Source organism: Xyrauchen texanus, chromosome 23, assembly GCF_025860055.1.
Source record: "Xyrauchen texanus isolate HMW12.3.18 chromosome 23, RBS_HiC_50CHRs, whole genome shotgun sequence".
Taxonomy (NCBI): Eukaryota; Metazoa; Chordata; class Actinopteri; order Cypriniformes; family Catostomidae; genus Xyrauchen; species Xyrauchen texanus.
In genome coordinates, this window is record NC_068298.1 from 35,006,316 (window position 1) to 35,027,866 (window position 21,551).

General features: G+C 37.6%; 2 protein-coding genes across 3 annotated transcripts; one reads left to right on the forward strand and one right to left on the reverse strand.

The window, feature by feature from the left end:
* Positions 1–6,098: 6,098 nt before the first annotated feature.
* Positions 6,099–12,644, reverse strand: LOC127617327 (interleukin-17B-like). Of its 2 annotated transcripts, none has more exons than XM_052089308.1 (3): positions 12,528–12,644; positions 12,116–12,438; positions 6,099–6,557 (listed from the first exon to the last, which is right to left on the reverse strand). In XM_052089308.1, the coding sequence occupies exons 1-3, from the start codon at positions 12,549–12,551 to the stop codon at positions 6,311–6,313; spliced, it is 594 nt and encodes a 197-aa protein (XP_051945268.1). In that variant the 5' UTR covers positions 12,552–12,644; the 3' UTR covers positions 6,099–6,310. The 2 variants fall into 2 exon arrangements, with proteins under 2 accessions (XP_051945268.1, XP_051945269.1); XM_052089309.1 differs by having other exon boundaries at positions 12,116–12,392; positions 12,528–12,609.
* A 2,419-nt stretch (positions 12,645–15,063) lies between these two features.
* On the forward strand, positions 15,064–20,468 carry LOC127662990 (60S ribosomal protein L26). The gene is made up of 4 exons (XM_052154355.1): positions 15,064–15,109; positions 15,722–15,894; positions 16,263–16,403; positions 20,300–20,468. The coding sequence occupies exons 2-4, from the start codon at positions 15,727–15,729 to the stop codon at positions 20,426–20,428; spliced, it is 438 nt and encodes a 145-aa protein (XP_052010315.1). The 5' UTR covers positions 15,064–15,109; positions 15,722–15,726; the 3' UTR covers positions 20,429–20,468.
* The last annotated feature ends 1,083 nt before the right edge of the window (positions 20,469–21,551 follow it).

Below are 21,551 nucleotides of genomic sequence, written 5' to 3' on the forward strand. Positions count from 1 at the left end.
GCAATGAGAACACAAGGAGTCAGCAGCCACCATGAGTAAACAAACTTGTAGCCGCTAGCCTGCTACTCAGTGGATTGTGCTAATTTTCCATTTTCCTGTTACAGAAATAACAGAAATCCAACAAAGTTCATTCATTTTTCATTTATTTCAGGCAATGGCACAGAAGTACAAGGCAACAAATATTGTTAAGTCATACAGTGTAAAACAAACATACAGTATTAAACTATGACGATCGAAATCTGCCTGAAAGGGAGTGGGAAGAAGACAACTTATTTAATCCCACCCCAGTTCCCCATTTAATAATTAATACATTGAGCTTCATTTTACTTTGCTCACGGATTGTTTACAAATGTTGTATCATGGTGGCGTTACCACAACTAACAAGTATTTATTATAACAACAGTACCAACAATTAAGAAGAATTACCAATGCCAACAATGGTAATGGACAATATACAGACGATGTTAATGGACAATAAACCAACGATAGTTAGGAAACATTGAGCACATGTTAACACTATGAGACAGAGTTCAACAGCAATGTAAATTAAAAATCCGCATCTCTGTATTTTAACCAGACCCGATGTTTATATAACAGTTTAAATTGATGAATAGTTTTACATTGCTTTTGTTGTAAGTCCAGTTTGTTCCAGAGTTTCACTCCGCATACAGACACACAATAATGTTTACGAGTGGTTTGGGCTCTTTGTAATGAAAAATATCCAAAACCTCTCAAGTTATGAGCTCGCACTGGAATTTGAAAAAAACGTTGTAAGTTAGGCGGTAATAAGTTGTTAAATGCTTTATATAGGACCATTGATGTATTATATTTTACAAGATCATCAAATTTTAACAACTTTGACTGCGTAAACAGATTATGAGTATGTTCTAGAAAACCAACCTTATGAATGATCCTCACAGCTCTTTTCTGTAATATGATCAGAGGATTTATTGTGTTCTGGTAATTATTTCCCCACACTTCAACACAAAACATAAGGTATGGTAGTACCAGGGTGCAGTATAAAGTACGGAGTGCATTCTCATCAAGATATAGTTTTGCTTTATTTATAATTGAGAGGCTTTTGGAGATTTTTGATTTTATGTGTCTGACATGGGGTTTCCATGACAATTTACTGTCAATTTTTACTCCCAAAAATGTATTCTCACTCACAATTTCAATTTGGGTACCATCAATACTTATACTCTGTTTAGACATTTTGTTGCGATTACCGAACATCATTGTCTTAGTTTTATTTATATTCAAGGATAATTTATTTGTATCCATCCACTTTTTTATTATATTTAGTTCCCTGTTTACCGTACTTACGAGCTCATTATAATCATCACTACTGTAGAGTACTGTAAGTTTCCGAAGAGTATTACCTGTTTCACATCTGTGTGTGTGTGCGTGTGTGTTTGTGAGGGGTGAGCAGAGCTGCTGCATGACTTCTTTGGGAAATGTGTTGAGTGTTCATCGCATCCGTACTCTGTGACTTTACAGAATATTTTTTCTGGGATAACTGGCATAAATACAAGATGTTTATTGAGAGTGGATAAAACAAATCAAATATAAAATAAACCACCATGAAGTATAATGTACAGGAATGCATTGTGTGCCTGTTACTGTGGTTAACTTGCATCAAGACATTTTTTTTAAGTCAATGAGTGAGTTGTTCAGTACAGTATTTTATGTCATAAAAGCCTTTATTATAAAAGACTGTGTTGATACATAGGTTTATGCATTTTCAGCATGTTTTCCACTGAGTTCAGTGTGTGCTGCATGGTTAAAGAGCACCTCATCTCTCCTCTAATTGTCTCCTCCAATGTTAAAACTGTAACCCAAAGTCACAGGCTGCGTATAGTGCATAAGATAACTTCAAAATGCTGCCTGTATAATGAGGTTGGATGAAAATATGGTGCTTTTCGAACTGTTCTGAGACCAGTTTCCTTATGAGTTCCATTCATTTACAAAAACTGTAGTTTAAACCATTAACTGATTAGGCAGCAAGGAAGCTGCTCACCTTTTCCAATGCTGTAACAGTTTGTGTAAAATAGTACTAACAAAAGTGTAGCTCCAATCCTGTCAGTGTTTTTCATTTTTTTGTTGTTTTTATTGAATCACTCACACAAACAATGTTAGAAAAAAAGGTAAACAGATGACATAACTACAGGGGTTCTTTTTTGTGCATGTGGATGCAAAAGGGAAAATTCTCGATGGGTGTGCCATTCCTCTTAAGAGTTTTAATTTAGAAAGTTAATAAGGAAAAAGTACTGGGACTGTGTGTGGGTAAGCGGCTATGAAAATGTTCTTTGGGGAACCAAAAATGGTTCTATTTTATGCATCACTGCAGATACCCCATTTTGGAACCTTTATTTTGAAGAGTATAAGTCGTTTTGCATACATTGTTATACCCTAAGGTCCTACATTTGAAGTTAGAAGTTTACATACACTTAGGTTGAAGTCATTAAAAAAAAAACAATTTATTACCTCTCCGCAGATTTCATATTAGCAAACTATGGTTTTGGCAAGTTGTTTTGGACATCTACTTTTTGCATGACATGAGTGATTTTTCCAACTATTGTTTACAGACAGACTGTTTCACTTTTAGTTGACTATATTACAATTCCAAGGGGTCAGAAGTTCACATATAAGTTAACTGTGCCTTTAAGCAGCTTGGAAATTCCAGAAAATTATGTCAAGTCTTTAGACAATTCGCTAATTAGGTTCTGATAGGCTAATTGGAGTCAATTAGAGGTGTACCTGTGGATGTATTTTAAGGCCTCCCTTCAAACTCAGGGCATCTTTGCTTGACATCATGGGAAAATCAAAAGAAATCAGCCAAGACATCAGAAAAAAATTGGGGACCTCCACAAGCTTGATCCTAGAGAACTGTCTAATTACAAGAAATACTAGAAAATGTAGTGCCCTCCCAACTATGTTAATTTCTACAGAGAAATGGAATATATGAACAATTTCAGTCAGGATTTAGGACCCATCACAGTACAGAGACTGCACTTATCACAGTTACAAATTACTTGCTCTTACCATCTGATCGTGGCTGCATTTCTCTTCAAGTGCTTTTAGATCTTAGTGCTGCCTTCGACACGAATGATCACGACATTCTCTTGAATAGGCTAGAGAATTATGTTGGCATTAGTGGACTTGCATTAACATGGTTTAGGTCCTATTTATCAGATTGCTAACACTTTGTATGTGTAAACGAGGAATTGTCAAAACAAACAAAAGTTAAGTATGGAGGAATAAGTTTCCACTGTTATGCCGACAATACCCAACTTTATTTTTCTTCTAAACCCAATGAAATTTCACAATTCTGTATCACTGAAATCAAAGATTGGATGGCCAGAAATTTCCTTCGACTCAATTCCAACAAAACAGAGGTACTAATGATTGGACCAAAAATCTCTCTCTCTCGCTCTCTCTCTCTCTCTCTCTCTCTCTCTATATATATATAAGATACTTTTTAATACTTTAATTTATCTCTTCCTGCATCACCTTTGTCTATTGATGGAATACACTCTTGAAATGGAATACATAGACTATAACTTAATTGCCAACAAAAGCCTTAATCTGCCAACTAACAAAGGACAATGTGAACTTCTGCAGTTAATCCAGGATGGACTTCAAAGACATTAGTCATTCATCTTAAAGTTCATAAAAACAATTTTGTATTTTTATTTTTAATACACTAGACCTAGGGCGGCACGGTGGTGCAGCGGTTAGCACTGTCGCCTCACAGCAAGAAGGTTGTGGGTTCAAACCCTGGTTGCCCCGGCCTTTCTGTGTGGAGTTTGCATGTTCTCCCTGTGTCTGCGTGGGTTCTCTCCGGGTACTCCGGCTTCCTCCCGCCATCCAAAAGACATGCAGGCTAGGTTAATTGGTGTCTCCAAAAAAATTGCCCTAGATGTGGATGTGGGTGTGAGTGTGAGTGTATGTCTGTCTATGTGTGGCCCTGTGATGGACTGGTGACCTGTCCAGGGTGTCCCCCGCCTTTTGCCCAATGTTAGCTGGGATAGGCTCCAGCCCCCCGCGACCCTGTACACAGGATAAGCGGTTGACGATGGATGGACACTGGACCTTAACTCTTACTTAATTTACAAACCATTTTAAAACCATGACTCGCACTGCACACAAATAACTAATATTGGCATTATATCTGTGTTGTTTAGTCAGAGGGGAAGTGGCCCCAATAGTGAGTCTGGTTTCTCACAAGGTTATTTTTCCTAATTAACCAACATCTTCTGGAGTTTTATGTTCCATGCCACAGTCGCCTTCAGCTTGCTCGCAGGGGTTCTATATACAATTATTATTTAACTATTTAATTTCTGTACACATTTTGCAATCATATTTAATCAAACTACACAATGATCACTGAAAGACATTATAGATATTACAGTTTTATTTATTTTTTGTTAATGCATGATTTCCTGTAAAGCTGCTTTGAAACAATGTGTGTTGTGAAAAGCACTATACAAATCAAAATTAATTGACTTGACATGACAAGTCTGGTTTATCCTTGGGAGCAATTTCCAAATGCCTGAATGTACCACGTTCATCTGTATAAACAATAGTACACAAATATAAACACCATGGGACCACGCAAGCATACTACCGCTCAGGAAGGAGACGTATTCTGTCTCTTAGAGATTAACGTAGTTTGGTGCGAAAAGTATGAATCAATCCCAGAACAACAGCAAAGGACCTTGTGAAGATGCTGGTGGAAACAGGTAGACAAGTATCTATATCAACAGTAAAACAAGTCCTATATCGACAACCTGAAAGGCTACTCAGCAAGGAAGAAGCCACTGCTCCAAAAATAAAACAGAAAATATAATTTTGGAGAAATGTCCTCTGATTAAACAAAAATTGAACTCTTTGGCCATAATGACCATCATTATGTTTGGAGGAAAAAGGGTGAGGCTTGCAAGCCAAAGAACACCATCCCGTGAAGCATGGGGGTGGCAGCATCATGTTGTGGAGGTGCTTTGCTGCAGGAGGGACTGGTGCACTTCATAAATAGATGGCATTATGAGGAAGGAAATGTATGTGGATATATTGAAGCTACATCTCAAGACATCAACCAGGAAGTTAAAGCTCATTCGTAAATGGGACTTCCAAATGGACAATGACCCCAAGCATACCGCCAAATTTGTGTCAACATGGCTTAAGGACTACAAAGTCAAGGTATTGGAGTGGCCATCACAAACTCCTGACTTCAATCCAATAGAAAATTTGTGGGCAGAACTGAAAAAGCATGTGCGAGCAAGGAGGCCAACAAACCTGACTCAGTTACACCAGTCTGGAGGAATGGGCCAAAATTCCAGCAAATTATTGTGAGACGCTTGTGGAAGGTTTTTAAATTAAAAACAATTGAAATGCAATGCTACCAAATACTAACGGTGTATGTAAACTTCTGACCCACTGGGATTGTGATGAAAGAAATAAAAGCTGAAATAAATAATTGTCTCTACAATTATTCTGACATTTTACATTCTTAAAATAAAGTAGTGATCCTAACTGACCTAAGACAGGGAATGTTTTCTACGATTAAATGTCAGGAATTGTGAAAACAATAATAAAGTGTAAATGTATTTGGCTAAGGTCTATGTAAATTTCTGACTTCAACTGTATTGAGTATGTTGAGCATGATTTTAATTACATTTCTGAAATTCAATGATAAGGTGTAAGCTAATTAAAAATGTATCAATTAGTGTAATATAATTACTTTAGTCTTAGTCATTACTTAGCTTAATAATAGCTATTGTTTATGTAAATATGTTTTAAAAAATTATGATTTTAATGTTTTCATTTCTGTGATGACAAAAGTGTTGCTAATGAATCACAGTAAAGGAGAAAAATATGGTAACCGCATGACCTCAGTGTGACAAAAAACGAGGAAATATAGATATTATTTTGATATTTCTGTGCAGAAAAGCTAAAAGTCATTAGTCACGTGACTTTTACAATTAATTAATCAGTAAAGTTATCCGAATACATTTCATACTTTTTTGTGGATAAATTTTTGTGTTTTTTACCCAACACTGCACTCAATAAACACACAATGAGCTTTCCACATTTTATTGTCAAAATGAGAACATCTTTTCAAATCATTCAATCACAAAATATGGGGTGGGGGTTTATGTACAGGATAATTCATAATATATCAGAAATTGCAGCACAAAACTAACATTTTTGTTTTAAGCTCGCTAAACAGAGTTAATGCATTTTTTTTACTATTTCACACAAAGTATTCACAATAAGGATCAAGAATGTGGGAGTGGGTACGTCTCAGCTACCCCACGATGCACGTGCACCCTACGGCAATGCTCTCCACCACCGTACTGTAACGGGGAACGCATTTCTTCTTCGGTTTCCTGGTTGGCCGGTGGCACAGGCGTCTGCGCACAGGGATCTTGGTGTAGATGAGCGTACTGGTCATAGTGCGATCTTCTTGCATGGTGAAAGGATTGATGCATCCCACACACGAACACACAGCCTCGGGAATGTCCACGGGTTTACGGTTCACATCGTGATTGATTCTGTACAGAGAGGCACTGGTTAAATGACGCACTGGTTACGTGTGTTAAGGAGGCTTGCGTCTGAGTGCGCACATAGAATAACACTCATTGCACACACCCCTATGCTGAGATGCTGCATATATATATATATATATATATATATATATATATATATATAGAAATTTCTAAATTAATGAATAAACAAAGAACATTCCCCTCACTTTAGCGTTTGGTTATTTTTGGGACCAGTTCCATGGAACGATATTTTTAGGTTTGTGTTTTCATTTACAATGTGGACACCAATCAGAAAATAGTATAGTATAATACATTTATTATTATTATTATTATTGTGACAATGTTATTAATTTGGGATCTAGTTTATAATCAGGTCTCGTTAGGAATAGATATTAGGTTCAGTATAGGTCCAGTATTTGGTTGTCACACTTAACCTTCGCAAAGTTCTGGGAAAGTTAGTTTATGGTTATAAAAATAAAACCCCAAAATAACCATTAAAGAACATTCTGTAATATGTACTTATTTGGTTGTCACACAAAAACCTTTTCAGGTTTTACTCTGGATGCCCTTCCAGACGGTAGCTAACGCTAACCACCGTTCCACCCTCAAACTAACGCCCCTTACCAAAAATAATTTGCACGTTTTTGTAATTTTGTGTACAACAATAAGATAATAGTATTTTAAAATATCACACAAAATGTGTGACATTTTTCGTAAAGGACTTTTGTAGCATTATTAAAGGAATAGTCCGGGTTCGATACTATATTATTTAGGCTCGTCCCTACTTTTCTTAAAAAAAGAGCAGATGTCTGTGTTCCAGTGAGGCACTAACAATGGAAGTGAATGGGGCCCATTATTTTTGTAAATACTTTTTTATTAAAGTAGCCTACTTTTTAAAAGTATAGCCACAAGACAAACAATATGTGTGTCAACATGATTTTAGTGTGATAAAATCACTTACTAACCTTTTCTGTGTAAAGTTGTCCAATTTTACAACTTAGTTGCCATGACGATGTGTCAACAAACCCTAAAACCCTAAAACATCACACCTCTCTTCTTCGAGCTGTACGGGTCACTCCAATTTGTGTTCTGCGGGTGAACAGCGCCTCGTAGTGCCAAGCAAAACATCAAACCAGGACTTTCACTTCAACTGTGAAATCCTCGCTGGTGGAATGACCTGCCAAACTCCACCCGAACAGCTGTTTTTCTAACATCCTTCAAAAACCATCTAAAGACACAGCTCCTCCGTGAATACTTTACCCAATCCTTTTAGTGCACTGTCTTCTTCTTTTTTATTTGTATTTATTTTTAATTTTCTCCCCTTTTCTCCCCAATTTGAAATGCCAAATTCCCAATTCCTCGAAGTCCTTTGATATCCCTCTATCCTCGTGGTGGCGTAGTGACTCGCTTCAATCTGGGACCTGGGTGGTGGTGGACGAATCTCAGTTAGTGATGGGAAGTCCGATTCTTTTCCGCGAACCGGTTCTTTTCTTGGATGGTTCGTTTCAATTAACTGGTTCAAAAACCAATTAATTTACGTCATCACGTAATGCCGTCACTATATATAACGCTAATATGCCGGCGTTGTAGAATACACGAAAAAACACATTAAATAAAGACATATGTTAGGGCATATTGCTGATTATAATTGTATTTAATTAAATTATGATAATAAGGGTGTTTATTGTCATCAGTGTTTCATTAAGTTATCTTACAGTACATCCTACATTAAAGTTTTGCACCTGTTTAAAGCATAAAAAGTGATAAAACTAGTCTTAATCAACTCACCCTTTTTTTACAGAAACCATGATCCAGCTCATCACAACTTCAGATAAAATCTGCATGCACAATACTCAATTGTAAAATTCATTTACATCTCTCGACTGAAACGTTTCGCCCCCTCATTCAAGTGCTCAGATCACTCGCTGCTCACTGATCAGCAGTTCTCAGTATTATGTATGAAAGTGGTGATTCTCAGTTCAGTGTACTGTTGACTCCAGAACTGCTGTGATCAACTCAATGTACTGTTGACACAAGTGCTGCTGTCCTCGGATCAGTGTACTGTTGACTCGAGAACTGCTGTGATCAACTCAATGTACTGTTGACACAAGTGCTGCTGTCCTCGGATCAGTATACTGTTGACTCCAGAACTGCTGTGATCAACTCAATGTACTGTTGACTCAAGTGCTGCTGTCCTCGGATCAGTATACTGTCGACTCGAGAACTGCTGTGATCAACTCAATGTACTGTTGACACAAGTGCTGCTGTCCTCGGATCAGTATACTGTCGACTCGAGAACTGCTGTGATCAACTCAATGTACTGTTGGCACAAGTGCTGCTGTCCTCGGATCAGTATACTGTCGACTCGAGAACTGCTGTGATCAACTCAATGTACTGTTGACTCAAGTGCTGCTGTCCTCGGATCAGTATACTGTTGACTCGAGAACTGCTGTGATCAACTCAATGTACTGTTGACACAAGTGCTGCTGTCCTCGGATCAGTATACTGTTGACTCGAGAACTGCTGTGATCAACTCAATGTACTGTTGGCACAAGTGCTGCTGTCCTCGGATCAGTATACTGTTGACTCGAGAACTGCTGTGATCAACTCAATGTACTGTTGACACAAGTGCTGCTGTCCTCGGATCAGTATACTGTTGACTCGAGAACTGCTGTGATCAACTCAATGTACTGTTGACACAAGTGCTGCTGTCCTCGGATCAGTATACTGTTGACTCCAGAACTGCTGTGATCAACTCAATGTACTGTTGACTCAAGTGCTGCTGTCCTCGGATCAGTATACTGTTGACGCAAAAACTGCTGTGATCAACTCAATGTACTGTTGACACAAGTGCTGCTGTCCTCGGATCAGTATACTGTTGACTCGAGAACTGCTGTGATCAACTCAATGTACTGTTTACTCAAGTGCTGCTGTCCTCAGATCAGTATACTGCTGACGCAAAAACTGCTGTGATCGACTCAATGTACTGTTGACACAAGTGCTGCTGTCCTCAGTTCAGTGTACTGTTGACTCGAGAACTGCTGTGATCAACTCAATGTACTGTTGACACAAGTGCTGCTGTCCTCGGATCAGTATACTGTTGACTCGAGAACTGCTGTGATCAACTCAATGCTCTGTTGACACAAGTGCTACTGTCCTCGGATCAGTATACTGTTGACTCGAGAACTGCTGTGATCAACTCAATGCTCTGTTGACACAAGTGCTACTGTCCTCGGATCAGTATACTGTTGACTCGAGAACTGCTGTGATCAACTCAATGTACTGTTGACACAAGTGCTGCTGTCCTCAGATCAGTATACTGTTGACTCGAGAACTGCTGTGATGAACTCAATGTACTGTTGACACAAGTGCTGCTGTCCTCGGGTCAGTATACTGTTGACTCGAGAACTGCTGTGATCAACTCAATATACTGTTGACACAAGTGCTGCTATCCTCGGATCAGTATACTGTTGACTCGAGAACTGCTGTGATCAACTCAATGCTCTGTTGACACAAGTGCTGCTGTCCTCGGATCAGTATACTGTTGACGCAAGAACTGCTGTGATCAACTCAATGCTCTGTTGACACAAGTGCTACTGTCCTCGGATCAGTATACTGTTGACACGAGAACTGCTGTGATCAACTCAATGCTCTGTTGACACAAGTGCTACTGTCCTCGGATCAGTATACTGTTGACTTGAGAACTGCTGTGATCAACTCAATGTACTGTTGACTCAAGTGCTGCTGTCCTCGGATCAGTATACTGTTGACTCGAGAACTGCTGTGATCAACTCAATGTACTGTTGACACAAGTGCTGCTGTCCTCGGATCAGTATACTGTTGACTCGAGAACTGCTGTGATCAACTCAATGTACTGTTGACACAAGTGCTGCTGTCCTCGGATCAGTGTACTGTTGACTCGAGAACTGCTGTGATCAACTCAATGTACTGTTGACACAAGTGCTGCTGTCCTCGGATCAGTGTACTGTTGACTCGAGAACTGCTGTGATCAACTCAATGTACTGTTGACACAAGTGCTGCTGTCCTCGGATCAGTATACTTTTGACTCGAGAACGGCTGTGATCAACTCAATGTACTGTTGACACAAGTGCTGCTGTCCTCGGATCAGTATACTGTTGACTCGAGAACTGCTGTGATCAACTCAATGTACTGTTGACTCAAGTGCTGCTGTCCTCGGATCAGTATACTGTTGACGCAAAAACTGCTGTGATCAACTCAATTTACTGTTGACACAAGTGCTGCTGTCCTCGGATCAGTATACTGTTGACGCAAAAACTGCTGTGATCAACTCAATTTACTGTTGACACAAGTGCTGCTGTCCTCGGATCAGTATACTGTTGACTCGAGAACTGCTGTGACTCAATGCAGTTCTCTCTGCTGTGATCACCTGAAACATACATTTAAATTCCTTAATCACACACATCAGTATGTCGGACACCTCCGAAAGTGGTGATTCTCAGTTCAGTGTACTGTTGACTCGAGAAATGTTACGACCCGAGCGTTTAGTCCGATTTGTGAACTAGTTGGCATGGTTAATTGCAACGAAGAGTTTGGAAAAGCAGATATCACCAGTTCTAGGATCATATTACTCCCGGTTATTGGCTCATTTTGATTCTGAGAGTCAGGCACATCCAAGAGACAGGTTAAGATAGAGTAACTTGTGGATCAGTGTTGACTCGAGACGCAAACTGTTTCAAATTATTCAGCCAATTTGGTGAACTAGTTCAACTCGTTCACTAAAAAGAACCATTTCAAAAGAACGATTCGTTCACGAACTGGACATCACTATTCTCAATTGCCTCCATGTCTGAGACCATCTATATGCACATCTTACCAGTGGCTTGTTGAGCACGTTACCGCTGAGACATAGTACGTGTGGAGGCTCACCACGGCATCCACGCACAACTCACCACATACCCCACCGAGAGCGAGAACCACATTATAGTGACCATGAGGAGATTAATCCAACATGACTCTACCCACCCTAGCAACCGGGTTAATTGATTGCTTAGGAAGCCTGACTGGAGTCACTCAGCACACCCTGGATTCGAACTTGCATCTCCATTTGTGGTAGTCAGCGTCTTTACTTGCTGAGCCAGAAGAATGAATGTATGTGCTTTTATAAAATTATCTGCTTCACACCCTCCAAATTTGGCCCCATTTATTTCCATTGTAAGTGCCTCACTGTAACCAGCATATTTGCTTTTTTTTTTTTTTTAAGAATAGGAGGGATGAGTTGATATAAATTGTTATGGTAATCAACATTGTGCCACAAGTTCTGTTGATTGAGCTTAACTTGTATTGAACCCCGAAATATTCCTTTAATTTGAAATCTGGTTATTAATTAGTTTTCATAAAATTAGAACTAGTTAGGCTACTGTAAGTATCAACCTGAGACCTTTTTCTTTTAACTTCAAGAAGTGTCCAAATAGGACATAAGAATTAAGAAAATAGTAAAATAATCTGTTTAGGTTCATAAATGTTGTGCTTTTAAGTTTATTAACAAAAGTTACCCCCAAATAACCAAGAGCAAATTTACCTACCTGTAGGACCACGGAGAGAGGCTGCGACTGTTGGACATCCAAAGTTTGCGATCCACAACACATTTGCTAATGGATAAGTTGGGGTTGTTTCTGACTTGGGACACCATGTCCATGATACTTTCATCAAAGTCCATGTCACCAGCACCGGGCAACACCACGGCCGAGTCTGAACCTGTCATCATTGGGTCCGGAGAAATTCTTACAGACGAGATGTTTCGACGAGGATTTGACTCCAGTTTTCTTCTCCGAGTTTTTCCTTCTCTGCTGGTATTCTTTGCTTCAATAGGCACAAACATGTGCCCCACCATCAGCACCATGAACAGCTGTGAAACAGTCAGTATGAAGTGCTGAGTTGTGTTTTAATCAATTTAGCAAGTAATTCATTACTTTTTTCATTCATTTTTGGACTCACCTTATTCCAAATATTTTTCCACATTGTTTTAAGTCAGACTGCAATAAGTTATATGTTTCCTTGCCGTGATTTTGTATTGAATGGGTTGAGCATGGGATTACTCATGCTGAAGTGTCACGCCTCACTCTGAAACAGTAGCCTACAGGGACACACCTGTACTCAACAGTTCAAGGTGGGGCCACGTGAACAAGCTATGGGACTATTCATATATAAATATATATATATATATATATATATATATATATACATATATATATATATATATATGATATAACTCTCTACATCAGTAGATAGATAGATAGATAGATAGATAGATAGATAGACAGACAGACAGACAGATAGATAGATGATAGATAGACAGACAGACCGACAGACAGACAGACAGACAGACAGACAGTTAGATAGATAGATAGATAGATAGATAGATAGATAGATAGATAGATAGATAGATAGATAGATAGATAGATAGATAGATAGATAGATAGATAGATAGATAGACAATCAGACAGATAGACAGATAGATGGACAGATAGATAGACAGACAGACAGACAGACAGACAGACAGACAGACAGATAGACAGACAGACAGACAGACAGACAGACAGACAGACAGATAGATAGATAGATAGATAGATAGATAGATAGATAGATAGATAGATAGATAGATAGACAATCAGACAGACAGACAGACAGACAGACAGACAGACAGACAGACAGACAGACAGACAGATAGACAGACAGATAGATAGATAGATAGATAGATAGATAGATAGATAGATAGATAGATAGATAGATAGATAGATAGATAGATAGATAGATAGATAGACAATCAGACAGACAGACAGACAGACAGACAGACAGATAGATAGATAGATAGATAGATAGATAGATAGATAGATAGATAGATAGATAGATAGACAGATAGACAGATAGACAGATAGATAGATAGATAGATAGATCTTCCACATGTGACAACTAGCCCCAGTCTCCCCTATGATTTTCTTTGCTTAGTTCAAAGAGAGTGTATTGTTACAAATTTACAGGTGCATGAGATGTTTTCAGGAGATTTTCGGCAATTTCACAGAACACTAAGTCCCAAATACTTCTGTTAAGAGCTTTGTACCTTTGTTTTTCCATGAGTACCTATTCAATGGTATTCACTCAAAAGACCCTTTCTATTCTTAAGTCCCAAAGCCTGAGAACAAACAACCAGACAGAGCTTTATGCGCCTTAGACCCTTTCTGTGAACCAAAGAACAGTGTCGGAACTACAGCGCAAAGAACAGTATCTACAGCTACAGATTTGGTCAATCCATGCTATTCCCCTCATCTGGCTCATTCAATGCCATATTCATTTTCACAATGGATTCCATTGAGATGTGTAAAAGAACACCTGCTGTTATAACATGTCAGGGCAGTTTAATAGGCATGTATTTTCATAAAGAACACTTGTGGCAAAATAATGTTTTTCTATTTTTAAAAGTCGGTTGGATAAAAGCCAAAGAAATCAGATGCAGAAAATTGTTTGAATAAAAACGGTTTTCAAATTCTCAGACAATTACATCAGCCATAAAATGACTAGTGACTCAGATTTGCCTTTTCTCTTGTTCTGTATAACCTTTGGACAAAGGGAGTAGAGTGCATTTTCCTTTTGTAAGAACCTGTAAAAGCACCTGTGAAACTGCACAGATATTATAATGTTATTGCTACATTGTGAATGCATCTGGTTGTTTTGAAGAGGTTCCTGAAAGAAGTATAGTAATAGTAAATGTAACAACTTCAGTCTATTTTTAAGATGTATGCATTTAAATATTTCACCAAATTTAATCTATTAAAAAAAACAACATTTAAGTTATATTAATTGATTTTTGTTAAAAATAACTTTTGTGAAATATTTGAATAGAAATATGTTATCAAATTGAAATGCTTAAATCTTAAAAACAGGCTTAAACATAATATTTTTTAAGAAATACTCATATTTATGAATGATATTGATGTTTATACTTGTAGTCTTGACTTGTTCACATGTGATGTAATTGTTTCATAATAATAATAATTAAAGTCAGCACAAGTAATTACAAAATTAATTTAAGTCATCTCATTTATAGTTTTGTCTATAAATTGATATTAATTTGAATCACACCACATATGTGTATGTAAATATATTTAAATATAAATATATGTATTTGTTTATTTATATACACACATCTATTTATTTATTAAATCATTTTTTATTTTATTTTTTTTGCTGTATTTGTTTTTATGGAAGTATTGCAAATGACCCATGCTGAATATTTAGCCTAAAGAAATCACAAATATCTGTCCAAATAATTTTAAATCCTACAGATTTAGATTTTTTAATATTATTTATATATTATAATATATTATATAAATGCTATATAATATAATTTAGTTTATCTTGTACATCACATATTTCTTTTAGTTTCAAGAAATAACAGCTCAACACGGCTACTTTGAAATCACACTTTCCACGCCGATCTCGCGAGATTTGGTCTACATCTAATTCTAGCGGAAGTAATTCTCAAGTCTCTTTTCCGGCGGCCATAGCAACAATTCGGCAGGGTAAGACGAGATCGCTAAAGCATTTCACAAACATCCTTTGCCATCCGTGTGGATTTCGTGTGGTCTTACGTTAAAACACACGTTGTCGTTACACAGTGTCACTACCGTTAAATAAGTAGTGTTATTTCTTGCCCACATTACAAAATTACTTTAGATTCAGTCGCCAAAGTTTAGCTAGTGGTAGCTACAGGAGTTCTGCTCTGTCCCGTGTGAATAACGTTACCGATATTCTGGCCGAAACACAAGACAGTAATTTCGTTTCATAAAGTGTCACAGGTTTCTAGTCATGTTTCCCTCAAACACCCTTGAAACTCGGTAAAATGTGGAAAGACTTGATAGTGCCAGTGTTTTTGACTTGGATGTGTCTATACGATATACGTGAAACTGGACATTCACTTCAAACACAGCTCATGTTGACAAGACGTCAATGTACATGTTCTGAAATTAATAGTGTGAAATTATTGTTTAAGATGGTCTCATATGTCCACATTGATATGAATGAGTGACCGCTCTGTTGGACAAATGTGAAGAGGCATTGATGTTTACAATACCACTGTTTCTCTGATCATTTGTTTTGAGTGGAGTTTGTTTTAACTGTCTTCTCTTTTGTAGCCATCATGAAGCTCAATACCTTTGTGACCTCCTCCCGGCGCAAGAACCGCAAGAGGCACTTCAATGCCCCATCACACGTCCGGAGGAAGATCATGTCCTCTCCTCTGTCCAAAGAGCTCCGCCAGAAATACAACGTGAGATCTATGCCAATCCGCAAGGATGATGAGGTCCAGGTGAGAGGACACTGCCAACTGTCATAATAGGACATGTCCACATTAATAAAGTAACATTAGAAAACACTTAAATGCTCACCCACACTGGAATGGCTTATCCTCCACTGAAAACTGCATACAATGTCATTAGGAAATTGAAAACTTGAGTTTTCAAGTTTTTAAAAGGATTAATTTGGAATTGGCCTCAATTTGTTGACTTGTGTGAGTAGTTTTGTTTTTCTTTTCTTTTTTTAATGGACTCAAGTTGTTAAGAATCTATATTTTTGTGGAGATGCTGTGTCTGTAAAATTCTTAAAATGATGAACTTCTGAAAGGAAGATGGAAGCTGATCATCTTACTGGTACATTTAAATTGTTTATTTTCATCAGGTTGTCCGGGGACACTACAAGGGCCAGCAGATCGGCAAAGTGGTCCAGGTCTACAGGAAGAAGTATGTCATTTACATCGAGCGTGTGCAACGTGAGAAGGCAAATGGCACCACAGTCCATGTTGGCATCCACCCCAGCAAGGTATGGGACCGTTATACCTCCAAGTTTTTTTTCTTCTGAAGCAGAAAGTTATGCTGCCATTAGTCAGTTTTTCATCAAGTTAACAATTAGGACCATTATCTAGAGAGCACATAAGGGGGCAGACCAGGGCTATTTGCCACACTTTTTAGTCCAGTGAATGAGTAGGTCAATTTCTGCAGAGCCAAATACCTTGATGTCTTGGCTACAAAAAAGCCATCATCGCCCAGGGATACAGTGCAATGAACACAGCTAACCTCTTGTCATAACTTGCCCCGGTAGTGCAGCATGTTGTCGCAATGGAACCTGTCGCTAAACCAGCGCTGCCGGTTTCATGTGAATATTGGTGTCTGACGGGAACATGTCCCCACCATCCTTACACACAAACAAAAAATCTACACCTGTGACTGTATTAATGGGACAGTTCACACAAAAATGAAAATTCTCATCATTTACTCACCCTCATGCCATCCCAGATGTGTATGACTTTCTTCAATTGAACAAAGATGACAAGTATTTCAGCTCTGTTGGTCCTCACAATGCAAATGAAAGGTGACCAGAACCTTGAAGCTCCAAAAAGCACAAAGGCACCATAAAAGTAATCCAAATGACTCCAGTGGTTAAATTCATGTCTTCTGAAGTTATATAAGTGACCATTATTAAGTCCTTTTTTACTTTAAGTCTCCACATTTGACCAGTCCTGACCAGTAGGTGGTGTTATGCACAAAGAATACGAATCGCCAAAAAACAAAGGAATGTGGAAGCGAAAGTGGAGATTTATAGTTTAAAAAAAAAAAAGAAAGGGAGTTGTATATTGATCTGATTTTTACACCTGTCATATCGATATGGACTAAATCACTGGAGTCTAAAGGATTTCTTTTATGCTAACTTTGTGGTTTTTGGAGCTTTAACGTTTTTGTCACAATTAACTTGCATTGTATTGACATACCAAGCAGAGATCTGTGATGACATGAGGCCATGATGAGAGAATTTACATTTTTTGGGTGAATTCTTCCTTTAAATAGCCTTTAAAGGCTTTTCAGTGAAATGGTCAAAGTTAAACAATTACAAAGCACAAAATGATTCATTAAACATGCATGGAAAAGGTAACATGCTAAATTATCAACAATGTTTTGGTTAACAAATATTGTAATTTAAAAACTTATTTTTTTTTTAAATGTGACATTTCACTTGACACCTGACTTTCCTGAAATATACCTTTGTTCTAAGGACACATTTAAGCCTTTTGGTAAAAGTCTGCCCTCATAATGTAGTTGACTCTTCTGAATGTATGCCAATGTGGTTTGCGTTCGCTTGTTTATCCTCAATAACATAGAAAATGTACTTTGGTGGGTACAATTTACCAATTGTACTTTTGACTCTGATTACCGAGTTGTGATTTAACTTCCGTGTGACTACAAGCCCTTGTCTCCCATACGAGTTAATGGCCGCAAATGAGATTTGTGTACAAATTTACTAAACAAAATAACTTATCGTACATAATATTTACTCATTGACTTTAATCCCATTATTCTGTTGAATTGCACAGTGAGGACTTTTTTTGGATAATTTTCTGTGAAGCTGCTTTAAAACAGTGTTTTTTTGTGAAAAGCACTTTATATGACGACTGTAAATTTATTGAAATTGGGAAGACAAAATATAGATTTACAAGCCTGTCAGTGGAGTTTGACTCGGGTGAGATAATCAGACTGGTGATGAGTGCTTGTGGTCATTGAATGACTCTTAAAATGGCCAAATATTGGGAGATTATATAGATCTATCGGTCATTTTGCAGTTCATTGAAGTATCTGTCTGCCTGTTAGAGATAGCACAGCAAGTACTTCTGTATTATTTCCACATGGTTTATCAGTTGAATCATCCATTTAAAAATAAACCAAGTAACGTTTGAACTAGTTTTGATTGTATGGATTAACAGTTGTCTTGCTTCTGTTCTTCCTGATGCAATGTTAAAAGGGCATTATCCAGTGTCCGTGATGATCACAGACACCTTAATGTTCCTATATCTGAGTGTAGTTCTCAATAGGGCTGCATAATCAAAATAAAACTGAAATTGTGATAGGAGTCGACCATGTGCAATTATTAAAAACTGAAGGGCTGAGATTTAAATAGTCTGCTCACTTCAAAGTTTAGTTGCACTGTCTTTTCCTTACTGTATTGTGTAAAAGCATTATTACAGTGTTTTCAGAGTGGAGTAACTGATGTGCTCCGAGTTTGGTCCCGTTTGCTTAAACTCCGTAAGGGGGTAGGCCTATATAGAGCTCCAGGTTCACTTTTTAATTTCACTTGCATAGTTCCAAGTATTTTTGGGTGATACAAGTTAATGTAAAAATGCAATAATACACCCCATGGCGCTGGGTAATTGTGGATCGAGGAGATGTTAAAATAAAGTACACATTATAGTGCTTTTGTGAATGTGATGCTACACAGACACACTTGCTGCATCTTTCCGCCCAACATAAAAGCTTGATGGTTTAGAACTTTGGTTTAACTAGATCTCAGTGCAAAGCCCTGTGCAAGTTAAGATTTATTACAGACATATATTATTGTTGTATAATAATTATTAGCAATATAATATTACAGTAATATTCAAGTTGACTGGTTTTCCAAAAATACTGATGATGAATGAGATCCATCACAAAGTGGACAAAAACAGGTGCAAAATTGACAGGTACAATGTAAATATAAAGAAAATTGTTGCTCATTTTGTTTCACTGTTTTATTAATTTGTTGCTGGAGGGAAAAAGGTCGGAGTTTGGTTCCTTTGAAGAGGACTCAAGTATGAACCTTCAAAGAGTGGCCTTTTTTTATTGACTGTAGACCATGGGCTAAACATGACCACATTTTGGTAAAAACATATTAGTTTTAGTATTTTTTTGTTTCTTGTCCTGCAAAGACAGACAAATTGATCCCAAAAATTAAAATTCTTGATATCTCAGGTGTGTATGACTTTCTTCACCAGAACATGTTTGAAGAGAATTTGAAAAATATCTTGGCTCAGTAGGTCCTTAAAATGCAAGTGAATGGAGATTTCACTTTTGAAATCACAGACTGTCAGCATAAACGTCATCCATACAACTCCAGCTGTTAAATATACTATCACTTTTGGTGTGAACAAAGATCAATATCTAAGTACTTATTTCATTTAACTCTAAATCATCGCTTTCGTTAGGTTTCATATGAGGATGGAATCCAAGCGGTCTCGTGTGACGTATTACCATTGGCTTGTTACGGACATAATCTCACATTTTTCTGTTGGTTGAGACATCCAGGATAAGCACACAAATGCACCATTGTGAGTAAAGAAACCCATAAAAACAGATCTAAACCAAAACCAACCAAAATACTGTACAGCATTCCTCAACAGGGAAACTTGTGAACAGTGCTGCTCTTCCGGCTGGGATCAGTTCTCGCTTGTTTGAGATGACAATGCAATCACGCCATGCACGTACCACTGTTTACCGAAAGCATGATTTAGAGTTTTAAAAAGAACATAAATATTGATCTTTTTCACCACAATTAATTGTCGCTTTAGAAGACAGACATTTAACCGCTGGAGTTGTATCGATGATGGTGCTGACCGTCTGTGATTTTTAGAGCTTAAAAAATGAATCTCTATTTACTTGCATTTAAAGAACTTACTGAGCTAAGGTATTTTTGTTCAAATGTGTTCTGGTGAAGAAAGTCACACATCTGGGATGCATGAGGGTGAGTAAAATTTTTGGGTGACCTGTCCCTTTAACTTCACATTATATCTTAGCTGTTGTACTGTCCTGTTAGAACTGACAAATGCAATTATATTTGACTGACTTCTGCTTCAAGCTTTTTTCCTGCACTTTGGTGGAAGTTTGAATCAAATAAAAAAATATTGTTTCCTACAGGTGGTGATCACCAGGCTAAAGCTCGACAAGGATCGCAAGAAGATCCTTGAGCGCAAGGCCAAGTCCCGACAGGACGGCAAGGAGAAGGGAAAATACAAGGAGGAGACCATTGAGAAAATGCAGGAGTGAAATTATTCTTTTGCTATCAATAAAAGACTGTAAAAACTTCCGATTTTGGTTGTTCTTTTCACTCCTTTTACTAAATTTGTGGTATTTTTACCTGTGCTGTGGAATAATTTAAGGGTTTGAGCTCAGTTGTGCATACACTTTTAATGTGGAAAAGCCGACCAGTGTTGTGTCTTGAGTTATCACATTTCATTTAACTCACATGTTCTGTTTGGTTACTGAGATACTTTGCATTGATCTATCAGGTTGATACTTAATAACTTCTAATCTTATGAGAAGTGTTTACAAACTCTATTTCAATTTTAAAATGAAAATTCTCATAATTTACTCGCTCTCATGCCATCCCAGATATGAATGACTTGAGTCTGCTGACTACACAAAGACTTTTAGAAGAATATCTCTGCTCTGTTGGTCCTCACAATGTAAGTGAATAGTGACCAACTGTGATTGTCCTTTTTAAAGTTTTTTTTCTGTCTTTCACATTTATTAAATTTGCATTCTTTGTGCACATCACCACCTACTGGGCAGGGAGGAGAAATTATTGAAGAAAGGACTTGTTTCTCAACAACACCTATTATATCACTTCTGAAGACTTATTTTAACCATAAATCCTATGGATTATTTTTAGCTGCCTTAATGTGCTTTTTGGTCCTTCAAAGTTCTGACCACCATTCACTTGCATTGTATGGACCTACAGAGTTGAAATATTCTTCTAAAAATAGTCATTTGTGTTCTGCAGAATAAAGTCATAGATATCCGTGATGGCATGCGGGTGAGTAAATGAGAGAATTTTCATTTTTGAGTGAACTATCACTTTAAAGGTGCGCTCAATACATTTTTGCTCCTCATCTTTGTCTTACAGTGACACCTAGTGGTGTGGATACAGCATCTTTCAATGCCATTGTAGAAATTCACTTCACAGTAAATCATGATTAATTTAATCCCAAATGTGAAAGTGACCAATTACAAGACGGTTACTGAGATTAAGCGAGTAGTATTCAGCTGGTCATGTGACTCTAAAATGGCAGCCCCCCCCATGTAGAATACAGCAGGTTTTATAAGGTTGCTAATATGACTAGAGTCCTCATCTCATGTGAGCGGTCATGATTTTATACATAATTACAAT

What these genes read in the sequence shown, in the direction of transcription:
- LOC127617327 (XM_052089308.1), bottom strand. Translation starts at nt 12,551, where the DNA reads ATGTGGAAAAATATTTGGAATAAG. An exon ending in GGAAAAATATTTGGAATAAG is followed by an intron (nt 12,439 to 12,527) that starts GTGAGTCCAAAA and finishes ACTGTTTCACAG; the next exon opens with CTGTTCATGGTGCTGATGGT. An exon ending in CTCTCTCCGTGGTCCTACAG is followed by an intron (nt 6,558 to 12,115) that starts GTAGGTAAATTT and finishes CTCTCTGTACAG; the next exon opens with AATCAATCACGATGTGAACC.
- LOC127662990 (XM_052154355.1), top strand. Translation starts at nt 15,727, where the DNA reads ATGAAGCTCAATACCTTTGTGACCTCCTCCCGGCGCAAGAACCGCAAG. An exon ending in GCAAGGATGATGAGGTCCAG is followed by an intron (nt 15,895 to 16,262) that starts GTGAGAGGACAC and finishes TATTTTCATCAG; the next exon opens with GTTGTCCGGGGACACTACAA. An exon ending in TTGGCATCCACCCCAGCAAG is followed by an intron (nt 16,404 to 20,299) that starts GTATGGGACCGT and finishes TGTTTCCTACAG; the next exon opens with GTGGTGATCACCAGGCTAAA.